The sequence below is a fragment of the Quercus robur genome, chromosome 4 (genome assembly GCF_932294415.1).
Source record: "Quercus robur chromosome 4, dhQueRobu3.1, whole genome shotgun sequence".
Lineage (NCBI taxonomy): Eukaryota > Viridiplantae > Streptophyta > Magnoliopsida > Fagales > Fagaceae > Quercus > Quercus robur.
In genome coordinates, this window is record NC_065537.1 from 46,499,789 (window position 1) to 46,512,943 (window position 13,155).

General features: G+C 33.5%; 1 protein-coding gene across 1 annotated transcript; it reads left to right on the forward strand.

Annotated features, from left to right (window-relative positions):
• Window positions 1–7,080: 7,080 nt before the first annotated feature.
• LOC126722327 (transcription factor SRM1) lies at window positions 7,081–9,095 on the forward strand. The gene is made up of 2 exons (XM_050425479.1): window positions 7,081–7,604; window positions 8,380–9,095. Exons 1-2 carry the CDS (start codon window positions 7,258–7,260, stop codon window positions 8,711–8,713), a joined length of 681 nt encoding a protein of 226 aa, XP_050281436.1. The 5' UTR covers window positions 7,081–7,257; the 3' UTR covers window positions 8,714–9,095.
• Window positions 9,096–13,155: the final 4,060 nt, after the last annotated feature.

Genomic DNA, 13,155 nt, shown 5'->3' on the forward strand with positions numbered 1-13,155 from the left:
CTACATTAACCTTGAAGGAACCCGACAGTGGTGGCTTCCAGGCAACTCTGTTCTGGTTTTTAGATCTAGATCGACTTAGCTTCTCCTTGGCTGATTGAAAATCCTCCAATAATTTCAGCGAGCTTCTTACTATTACAAGACTAGATCGCCTTTGAACCTTGTTCCTGCTCTTCCAAATACCCCAACAAATCGTGACCCACCTCTCCAACAGCCCCTGCTGGGCCTCCCAACTAACCCGAAGTCTACTAAATGTGTCCACAAAGCTCCATGACTCTTGAACATTGCAAGGCAGAGTAAGCTTGCTAGAACTCCAAACCTCTGTTCCTCAACTACAAAAACAAAGCATGTGCATGATTGTTTCTACCTGCCTACCACAAACTTCACATATATTATTGGTCGTGATCTTTCTACAAAAGAAAGAGTCTTTTATGGGCAAGAAACCATTACATGCCTTCTAAGCAAAGTGCTTTATTTTGTTTGGCAGGTTCATACTCCACACCCCACGCCAAACTCCATGCATTTTCGTCGGGTTCGAGCAACTGGTGTTACCACCCTCTGCCTCTATTTCCTGAGCCAGCCTGTATGCACTCCTAACGGTAAATTTACCTTTCTTATCTTCAGCCCATACCATTCTGTCTTTTGCATCCGATTCACTGATGGGGATAATAAGGATTGCCTTTGCATCTTGGGGTAAAAAGAGACCCCTCACTAGTTCTATGTCCCACTCCATTCCTTCATCTTTCAGTAAATCCCTCACCACTTTAATTTGGTTCCCATGCCTTTCTGGAGTGACCACCCTATAAGTGCTTCGAGTAGTGAGCCACTAATCTTGCCAAACCCATATACTACGACCATCTCCTACCTACCATCTCAAACCACATTTAACCAGGTGTTGGGCTGCCATTATGCACCTCCAAGCAAAGGAAGCTTTCTTGCCTACCTCAGCATCCACGAAATCCCCATTAAGGAAGTATTTAGCCTTATAAACCCGAGAAAAAGGGAAGAGGAATTAGTTTGAAGTCTCCAACCCTGTTTAGCTAATAGAGCAAGATTGAAGGACTTCAAGTCTCTAAAACCCATCCTCCCTTTTTCCTTCGGAAGGCACATTCTTTCCCAACTCATCCAAGCCACCTTCTTCTCATTCTTCACTTGTCCCCACCAAAATTGTCTCACCATTCCAGTCATCTCCTCACAAAGCCTGTTGGGGAGCTTGAAGCAGCTCATAGTATAAGAAGGAACGGCCTGAGCAACTGTCTTAATCAATACTTCCTTCCCTGCATTTGATAGAAGCTTTTCCTTCCAACCCGCAAGTTTAGATGCTAGTTTTTGTTTCAGCCGAGCAAATGTGTTCTTCTTTAACTTACCAATCAATGAAGGTAGCTCTAGGTAAGATTCATGGGGTTTGATAACCTAGGCACCAAACATGGACTTGATGGCATCTTGAGTGCGTGTGGGGGTATTTTGGCTAAAGAAGAGTGCCATCTTGTTTCTATTCAGTTGTTGACCCGAAGAGGACTCATAGACTTGCAAAATTCTCTACACTTCAGCCCCTTCCTTCTTTGTTGCCTTACAAAATATCAAACTATCATCCGCAAAGAATAAGTGTGAAATTCATGGTCCCCTAGTCGAGGCAGCCACTCCTTTCAATTCATTCCTCAACGATGCCTTGTGCAACAGAGCCGACAAACCTTCCGCACAAAGTAGGAAGAGATATGGAGAGAGTGGATCTCCTTGTCGAAGGTCGCGGGTTGGTGTGATCATCCCACAAGGTTGGCCATTGAGTCTAATAGCATATGTAACAGAGGACACACATGCCATTACTATACAAATCCACCGCTCATGAAACCCCAACTTCTCCATTATTTTTTGCAAACACCTCCATTCCACTCAATCATAAGCGTTACTCATGTCCAATTTCAATGCCATTTCACCATCCTTGCGTTTCCTCTTCCTGTGAATATGGTTCATTCATTCATAGGCCACAAGAACATTGTCTATGATGAGCCTCTCTGACACAAAAGCACTTTGGTTTTCACATACTATATCCTTTAAAACAACCTTCATTAGTTGGCCACAACTTTGGAAGCAAGCTTATACTTTTCACTTCTCTTTAATAAGAAAAATAGTAGTGTTAACAAAGTTTGACTCCAAATATACCTCCTTATCATTTGCAATACATAACTAACTACATTTATATTTGACCCTAAACATGTCTCCTCATCATTTGCAATATATAACTCACTGCATTTATATTATACGATAGATTGCATCTTATTATAACTAGTTGTAAACTAGTGTCATGCATGACCACGCTATTGAAAATAAGAATATTTTAGTTTTTAAAAAAAATTATTTTGAGATATTTGTAAGTCAGAAATTTGTTTCAATTATTAAATACCACAATCAAAATATAGGTAACCAATTTCAAGAAGCAAACAGCCTTTTAGGAGTAAGGGTGAGTTTGGTTCAGCTTTTTGTAAAAGTGCATAATGAAAAAGTTGAGTTTTCAAAAAGTGTATAATGAAAAAGTGCATTTTCAAAAAGCTGAGTATTTGGTAAAAACTGTTAAAAAGTACTTTTTGAAAAAGTTTTGTGTTTGGCTAGCACTTATAAAAGTGGCAGTTTGAAGGATAAGTTACCAAAAATGACAATGTATATATAAGGGAGTTTATTTCATACTTTTTTTTTTTTTTTTTTTTATGTGAGTTTGTTTCATACTTAAATCAACTACTTCATCATACTTAAATCAATTTTTCTCTTTCTAAAAAAATTATTTTTTTCTCACCAATATTAACTAATAATAACCTACCACTTAAGATTTATTGTGAAAGTAATGTGAAAATATTGTGATAAAAATTGATACTGATTTTAATTTTAACATACTATTAAAATTATTTTTTTTCTCACCAATATTAACTAATAATAATCTACCTTAAGATTTATTGTGAAAATATTGTGATAGCATTTTTTTTTCTCTCTCTTTTTTTTCTCTCCACACACGTGGGCTCTCCTTCTTTTTTCTTTTTTTTTTTTTGCCCTCTTTTTTTCTCCTCCACACACGTACCCACACTTTTTTTTTTCCTTCTTTCCTCTTTTATTCCCTACCATACCACTTCCTTAGTCCAGAACGTTCCACAAGCAGAGCTCTCCTTCTTCTTCTTCTTTTTTTCCTCTTAGCACTTCGTCTATAACAACCATGCAAGAACTCATCCAACTCCAGAACGTACCCTTAAGTGCTTGGATCGGGAAGATTGGATGATCGGAACCAACCACCATTGTATTGCGCTCGAACCAAACACCACTGTATTGCACTCGAACAGTTGAGCAGCCGCCGGCCAATTTTCGACCCCGATCTCCTTCTTCTTTTTCTATTTTTTTTCCTTGTTCTTGATTAGTTGTTGTTTCTGATTTTAGATTTGTTAGATCAGCTTCTATTTTTTTTTCTTGATCTTTTATTGTTGTTCTAATTTTTTTTTTTTTTTTCTGTTCTTGATCTGCTGTTGTTGTTGTTTTGATTTTGGATTTGTTGTTTAATAGAAGGTAATTTGGTAATTTCTTGTGAGCCCAACGGATATATCAAAACATGCAATTCACGTTTTGATTTATGGACCTCAAGAGGTCCATAAATTTTGCGCGTTTTGGTCGCTAATTTTGCCTAAGCCCAAAATGCAACTTTTATCAAAAAGTTGCATTTTGGACTGAGCCAAACGCAATTTTTCTTCAGCTTTTTCTAATATGCACGTTTTCAGCTCCTAAAAGTGCAAACAAACGCACACTAAAAGTCGTCTAATTTATTCAAGTTAGTAAATAGAATGGCTTCAAGCTAAGGATGATATTTACACCAGCTTCCTTGAAGTCAGATTTAGAACACTCTTCTTAAGAATTTGAGAGAATGGATCAACGAAGCTCTTATATGTGACAAATTTCACCAGAAATAAACATCGTTCTTTATAGCATTATTTGTAACATGCCTACCAAGAGCAAAGCTAGCAAATAAACTATCTTGAAATCATATGGAGAATATATCAATCGAACTGCCCACCACAAGCCTTACAACTAGCTAAAAGCATATCAGAATAATGTCATATCAAGTAGTTAATACAAGGTGGATTCTAGTTAAGTCAACTGGTAAAGTCTCTTATGGTTAAAAATGAGATTTGAAGTTCAATCTCCGCCTACACCAAAAACCGATTAGTGTCTTGGTCTGATGATAAAGAGTTATCATTAGGAGCGGATGTCATAAGTTAAAACTCTCTCTAAAAAAAAAAAAAAAAAGTAGTTAATACAAGTGAATTCCAGTTAGCTCAACTAGTAAAGTTTCTGATGGTTGAATAAGAAATATGAGGTTCAATCCCCACCTACATCAAAAACTGATTTATGTCTTGATCTAATAATAAAGAGCTATTATTAAAAGCAGACGGCATAGGTTAAAACTCTCTAAAAATAAAAGTAATGCTATTATCAGAAACAGACAACATAAGTTAAAACTCTCTAAAAAAAAAAAAATAGTTAATACAAAACATCATTATTGATATAGGGTAAGACTTGGATCACTGAGTATTACTTCTCTAAATCATAAATACACATTTTCCCTATTAGGTTTTTTTTTCTCCCCCTTCCCTCAAGACTCAATTATATCATTGTGCATAGGCATTGCAGTAATAGTTAAGGCAATGTTCACAAAGAACTAAGCCTATAAAAATGCCCCGAATTATTCTTAATTCCTTTTTTTTTTTAAATAGGCACAATTTTACCTTTGCCTACCAGTGAAAAAAAAATCGTGCCTAACCACAATGTGTAATCTATAATTAACCCTTAAATAAAAGTTACTTATATTTATTTAACAGCTCATGATGTCATTCTTAAGAGACATTGATATACGTCTTATTTTATTTGGGTAAACATGAAAATTTGATATATGGGATTTTCCTCTATATTTATTATATTCTATCTCATTAAAGATTTTTTTTTTTTTTGAGAAACTAAAAAAAATTGAGTTAAGATTTTATATATATATATATATATATAGAGTTGGAGTAATAATAAATATTTTATTAAGATTGATAGAATGATAATGAGGTGATCTTATCTATGTAGGCAAAGATGGAGCTATTTATTGGCACCCCCCCCCCCCCCCCCCAAATTTTGTTTACATACAACCCAGTCTTTTAAAAGAAAATTTAAACAAGATAATTTTTTTCCTTACCCAACAGTAGATACACACATCAAAGACAAAAAAAAAATAAAATAAAATAAAATAAAAATTCTAAACAGCTAAGTAGCCTAACTAAGAGAGAAGAGAGTGAGAAACTACTGAATGAGCATTTTTAGTTATGAATGTCATCAAAACTAAGCTTCACAATAAAATGAAATATGAGTCTTTTATGGATCCTATAATGCTATTCATTGAAAGGGACATTGTTGTGACAATTAGTATGGATTCAATCTTAGATGATTTAAGATTTAAAATAATGCTGAATTTAATTTTTATAAATGATTGCATTGTAATTTATTAAGAAATAATAATGATTTTGTGTCTTTGTTCTTTTTATTATTATTATTATTATTTTTTTTAAGATAGAATTTCTATTCTACCATAATCTAAGTGTATATGTGTGTGAAACTTCATTCTAGAGACTTGAATCCCGATCCTTACCCTCACACTCCACAAATATTTATACTTGTAAAGTGACCACCGCACCAAATGTGCGCAGTGGTGTTGACAGTTTGTTAATACTACATAAATGCTTGTTTGGAGTTTTATAATGACTTTAAATTTTGTTTATATTTCTGCCCCTTTACTACAAGTTACGGCTCCATCTCTCTATGCAAGGTAGTGTTATTACTGTGATTTTTTTTTTTTTTTGATAAATTGTTTTTATTGTTTGTGATCATTGCTACTAATCCTCTTTCAAATGTGAAAAAGAAAAAAAATGACATTGCAACTGATCTTCCATAATGAGTGTGACAAAATCATCCTATGATAAAGCAGTTGTGGTTGGTGAGTCTTTGTGCGATGTATCAAACCACACTGAGTAAAATTCATAACTAAACATGTACTAGACTGCCATGAGAACAATAAGTATATGCTATCTATATTAACAGAATATACACTATCGAAATGTCAATGATTTTACTTCAAAGGAATGTTCTTATACATATTCCAGTCAAACTCAAACCGACATTTTCTTTTTATCTAAATTAAACTTATCACTAAAAAAAGTATAAAATATTAATATTATTTCTTTTATTTTCATTTTTAGACCATTAATGCCTCTCTACACAAGCCCTTAAAACCCACAAATCTTAAACTAGGTAGGCTCATGTTATTTGTTTGCAAACAAGAATGATAGTTAAGTCTAATTTTTATTTATAAAATACAAATCTTAAAATAGTTCATTTTCTAAAAGCTACAAAAGTAATTTATGTCGGCTGCACAAACAAGAAAAAAAAAAGTAATGTCAATCAAACATGTACTAGTTCAATTTTGAACATAACTTAAAATAAAATCAGATTACATGAATTTTTTTTTTTTAATAATTAAACATGATTTCAATTTATATATTAGTTGTTAATATTCAAGTTTTCTGCTCAAAAAATTAAAAATCTAAAAATACTATGTTTGAGTGTGACTGATCAAACTCTTTTCTTTGGTCAGCCAAGTATCACTCCATGGGAGTAGGATCAATCTAAATAAATAGATAAATAATACAGATTTGGTAGCTCTGAGTGGAAAAAATAGTAAACAAAGGTCAAAACAGGTTCAGGTAAAGAGTGAAAAAAGAAAGACATTCTTCTAAAATAAAAAGTAATTTTATGTACACAATAATTTTCACAATAAATTTTATAATTATTAAAATTTTTAATTATTATTAATTTTATCACACCATTAATAACTTGCCATCTCAAACAATTATAAAATTTATTGTAAAATTATATGGTAACTATATCATTGTTGGTAGAATAATAAAAAGTAAAAGATCCAATAAAAGCAAAAACGTGTTGATTTTGAACTCTATTTTTTCTCCATCTCTCTCCTGAATGAGCTGTTCAGCTCAACCAAAAAATAGCTAAAACCCAAAATCCAATTCACACACAATTTCTTATAAATAGTATTATAAATACCATACCCTTCCAAATCTCCCACCAAACCCCTCATATGTGAAATCTCCAAGAAAGTGAGTTGAAAAACACAACACGAACACAAACACACCCACATAGAAAAAACAAAAAGAAAAAACTCTCTCTCAGAGAGATATGATGTGGAATCGATCAGAGGACAAGATTTTCGAGCACGCACTGGTGATGGTCCCTGAGGATGTTCCAGACAGGTGGCAGAGGATTGCAGAGCAAATTCCAGGAAAGTCACCGAGAGATGTGAAGGAACACTATGATGATCTTGTACATGATGTGCTTGAGATCGATTCTGGTCGAGTTGAACTACCGAGTTATGCTGATGAGGATGACTCCGACTCTGGTGGACATGGTGGATGGGACTCACCGAGTAATCAGAATCAGATCTCTTTCTCGAATCATAACAACAAGCCTAAGCACTCTGACTCCGAAAGGAAAAAGGGTACTCCTTGGACTGAAGAAGAGCACAGGTAAAAAAAAAAAAAATCAAAATTGTCTCTTTTCTTTTAGTTTGGTGGCTGAGAAAATGAAAGAAAGGAAAAAACTTTTCTGGGTTTTCTTTGTTTTCTTTGATTGTGGGGATTGGTATTGTTGTTTTCTTTATTTTCTTTTACTGTCATTTGGGTTTTTATATGTCTCTGTTTTTTGTTGTTTTTTCTTTTCTGCTATGGAAGGTATAGACTTTATTGTGAAGTTGTGAGAAAGATTCGATTTTTCTGTTCTTTTTGTCTCTTTTAGTCTCTTCTGACTAAATTTTTTGGCTTTAATTTGCCAAATAATGAATATAATGCGATTTTGAATCTCAAGATTTTTCCCAGCCCAAAAAGATTGATTTTTTAGACATATGATAGGAAATTTTCAAACTGTGATTGTTTTGAAATATGTTTTTGAATCTTTAAAGATATTTGCTGTATTTTTGTTGGGAATTTTCTTGATTTTCTGTTTGACAAATCAGGGGAAGTAATATTTGGAGACTATTGGTCTTAATGGATTTTGTGATTTCCATAGTGAATCAAGTAGTTTCCATCAACTTATAAAGATTTTACCATTGATCCCAAAACTTGATTGTGCTTATGTGGCCTTTAATATGATATATGTCACGATAGGATTATAATTTATTAGTATTTTGTTGTGTATGAAATGTTATGGCAATGCCAGGGGTGATCTATGAGTGCTAGATTGTATTGGTATATATATTTGGATGTTAATTTTTTGGTTGTTGATTTTCCATTTGTTTCATTACAGGTTATTTCTAACTGGACTGAAGAAATTTGGAAAGGGTGATTGGAGGAGCATTTCAAGGAATGTGGTTGTGACGAGAACACCGACTCAGGTGGCTAGCCATGCCCAGAAGTACTTCCTTCGTCAGAATTCGGTGAAGAAAGAGAGGAAGAGGTCAAGCATCCATGACATTACTGCGGACAACAATCCGGTTGCTCTTCCGGTCAATCAGAGTTGGCTTCCACCTCCAGGTAGTGCTGTTCAACAGCAACAGGCTTATCAACCGATGACCATGCCACCACATTTGCCTGGTCAAGTGAGCCCAATGGGGTACCAAAACTTTGGCTTTCCAATGTAAAGATGCACAGGAGCTATATCCTCTGTATATAAAAAAGCATTAATCTTTAATTAGGAAATCCAACTTGTAAAGTTCTGCCTTTGGTTTTGTTAGGTGTTTGATGGTTAGGAGTATTGTGAAGTGAATTTGTTCATGGTAGGTAGTGATCTGAAGTCCTTTAGTGAAGTAAAAAAAAAAAAGTTACTTGTTTGAGAAAATAGTGTGGTCGTATACGGAACTTTTAGGAATGGGTCAATAACAAATAGGAATTTTTTTCAACTCAGGGTTTGGAATTGAATGCCTTCTGCATTATCAAAATTCTTAGTTTTGTAATTTTGAGTTTTTGGTACTCGTCTGAGTTTTATTGAAAATGACATTTATGGTTATGCCATTTTGCTTCCAACTTTCAACTAATATCTATCTTGTTTTTTGAATTTTTTGGCCGACGTAACTGTAAAAAAGTTTTCATATCTCAACATTGGCAGTATTTTAGTATGTGTCAAATGATATTATGTGCTATAGAGTATTTGTTTGTAAGGAAGAGCCTTGTACTTTTACATATTTAGTTACATAAAAATAGAGAAGCCTAGTACTTATTGGTGAATTAGTATTGGAGTCTAAATCTTTAGTCTTGTTTCTCTCCTTTCATGTTTCTTTCTTCTAAATACCTATATAAATCACACAAAAAAAATAATTGTCATTTGTCTCACATTTTGACTAAAAATGGGAGGGAATCAAAGGCTTTGATGGGGATAAAATCTTATCCTTGTATCCCTATTAATAAATGGGAGAAAATAAGACTCAAATCTATTTGTTCAAAGTTCTTTTCCTTAGCACATGATTCACATGTGACATGACTATTATTCTTTTCTTTTTTTTTTTTAATTTGTGGTACATGACTACTTTTCTATCATTTGCCTATCGGCTATATGTCATCCACATAATCCGGTAGTGTCAAGTATCAACAACAACAAACCATGTTGAACTGTCCACGCTGCTGAGTGCTGAGTACGGATATACACAAAACATGATTACTCAGAATTGACCTTAACCCCAATTTCTATCACCAGTCACCGGATCAAACACACGTGTTTGGAAACTGGCAAATGTAAAGAACACACATCCTGTCATGGTTGCAGGCACATGTTTCAACGATTTCTGTCAGCAAATTCACCTGATTCTAAAAAAATAAAGAAGAACCAAACACAATGTTTTGTTTATGATTAGAAAGTTGATTATTTGTTATTTGTACACTTCTCATGCATTTCATTTGTAATACAACATGATCATGCCTGCCGTATTCTTTTGTTTTTGTCTTGTTTGCTCGTTTGTACTTCAGGAAATAAGAAAATCAGCAAACATAGGACAGACTAACCGAGCAACAGATAATACAAATGCGGATTCACATCAGGTGCAATACCCTAGGTATTGCACCTGGTGCAATACCTCCACTTCCCTCACAATTTTTTTAACTTTTTTAACTTTTTAACTTTAACCTTTTTACTCTTTTTAAATATATTTTATTTAATGGCTGAGATTGAAAGTTACTTTTTCAATCTTTCAATCTCAGCCATTGATTAGGTATTACACCAGGTGCAATACCCTAGGTATTGCACCTGATGTGAATCCAATGCAAATATATAATGACACGTCCTTCAAACAGCCTGCTGCAGATTTTCCTCCTAGATTTCAAGTCCAAAAAGTAAGCACCTAACTTTTTTCTTTTTGGGAAAACATTCTTTTAACACTTGTTAATATATACTTCATAAACAACATACATAATTTCACTTGCATTGTCCTTATTTTTTAAGTATGCTTACCCTTAAGGGCCTTAACACACGAAATGGGGTAATGTGTATGAACAATATACACTAACTAGTATGCAATAATTGGTGCTTTAAAAAAAAAAAATTGGATTAAAATTAAGCTCCAATCTATGAATTCATTGAGTGACAAATTAAAGTAATGATGTGTAAGAGACAACTGGCAACTGGTAACAAGAATTAAATATCTTGGAACCATTTTGCTAATTCATTTTTCTTAATAAACAAATGCAACCTATAGGAAATCGTCACAAGATCATTATAAAGGAAAACCTTCCATCAAAATATTTTAAATATCACCATAAAAATTGTGGCGTTTTTTCAACTTAACGATCTATATTAGGCTTTGGGTGTAGGCCTGGCCTTGATAGCTTGAAAGACTTGGCCAAGATCCCATCATCAATACCAGTATTGAATACAGTGGTAGGAACTGAGATCATTCCAGCATTTGAGCTCCCAAATGCAGAGATGGCTATTGCAGAATTCTTTGCATCACAATTGAACTAGTCCCTTGGGAAATACAAACATGTCACCCGCTTGGAATGTCTGGGTGAAGAGCTTGTTAGTATTATCAACAAACCCAACTTCCCGAGCACCATCAAGAAGAAACAAGAGTTCCACAGGGCAGGGATGAAGCCAGATCTTTGAGTTGGGGGAACTTTACTGCTGATTTTTTTTTCTTTTTCATGTGGGTAAGAATAAAATTATTTTTGTTTAAAATTTTTTAAAGGGCAGGTTTTTTTTTTGGATCAAATTGGTTAATTGAGTTTAATTTTTTTTAGTTTTACTACTGGTAATTTTTATTGTTGAGTTTTTTTTTTTTTTTTTTTTTTTGGCTTGTATATTTTGTTTTAAATTTTAGATCTATAAATTTTTTTATTGTCACTAAAATGAGGAATGTGCTAGAGTTACATTTTCTTATTATAGATTACTGATGTGATAAGTGATTACTAGTAAGTGAAAAAATGATGTAAATGGTGGGCTCATATGCAAACCCAATAAGAATTTGCTACCAAAATAATTTGTAAAAATGTTATAAAAAAATTTGTGAGTATAGCATTACTTTTAAAAGAATCGATGATATTATTTAAGGGAAACAAAATATAGTTATATAGAACAAAATTGCTAAAATTAGTACACATAAAAATATTTATTAAAAAAAAAATGGGGGGGTCATTGCTCCCCTAGTCCATTGGTGGCTCCGTCCCTACCGCAGAGTGAGGATGGGTGTGAGTAGGGTTGATAGAGCCAGCTGGGTATTGGAGAACCGCAAAGGAAACACTTTGGCCATTAAGAGCTGGAAATTCAGCCAAGCTAGCTTTTGTAACATTAAAAGTTGTAGGTGGATTTGCTCTTTACTCTTTAGAGAGCCCTCATGCCAGTGAATGTGAAGAAGTCGCCATCAACTTTGGTTACATTTGGTGGGACTAAAAAGTCTGAGGTGATATCTGCATCTCCGGCAATTACCATATGAAGACTGAAGAGTAGTGAAGGCTAGTACAAGAGCTTAGAAGAATCCACGGTAGAACTAAAAGTACAAAATAGAACTTGATTTAATTTTTTTTTTTATACAAAATAGAAATTCTACTCTTTGCGTAAAACTCCCTCTTGTAAACTTAAACCCCGACCCTTATCCTCCACACCCCAAAGGTGCGCGGTAATGATTTGATATGTTAACATAACTAAAATAATACAAATTATAGTCAGCTCATTAATTATTATGCTTAGTATCGGTTTGGATACTGAGTCTGGCGTTCAACATCTGCGTTTCATGTTTTTTTTTTTTTTAAAAGAGCGTTAACTGATCCAATGAGTTCTGTGCATTGTTCACGGGACCCATAAACTTTTTTTTTTTAATCAAAATTTTTATTAAAAATAAGCCTTACGACACTATTTAAACATTTAAAAATTATTTTGTTACAAATTATGTTCAACAAATAAAGTTTTTTAAGTCCTTAGAATTTGCAGCCAGTTTTTGGGAAGATCATCATATGAAAAATAATATAAAATAAGAAAGCCACCATTCATGGTTTTGGAAAATCATTTACATTGTTTTTAAATTATTCGTAAGCGTCAGTTTATCATTAGTTCCATTAATTTTTAGAGAGGATAGGATCATGAAGCTTCGCTAAGTTTTTTCAGTAAAATGTTCCAAATTCTCACATTAAGCCCAAACAAGCTACAGAATTAAAAGATGATTCTGATGAAGTAAAGTCTTAATTTTAATTTTTTCATACGCAACTTCAGAAACACTCACACTGCCATCAATTTGCAATTAGTATATTTTTCTCTAATAAGAATAGTAAAGAAGTTTCAAAAGTTATTGCAAGGACACTTTCCAAGAGTTTTTTCAAATTAAAAAATAGAGTGCCAAAGCATCAAGTGCAATAAAAAATACAAATACAGATTAATGCCTATCCAGAAAGAAAAATATAAGAGTAAAAAAATATGTGCCAACTTTTCAGATTCTCTTTTATTGGAAGATATGATTGCATCCTCCATTTTTGCAAGCCAACTACAAAGGATAGACTTCACCCTATCATCAAAGGCCTTATTAGTGAATATTCATTCACTATAGAAAGAATAGAGCACAAACTAATTAAATAGTGATTCTTTAATAGGTAGCAAGGGTCTGTGACC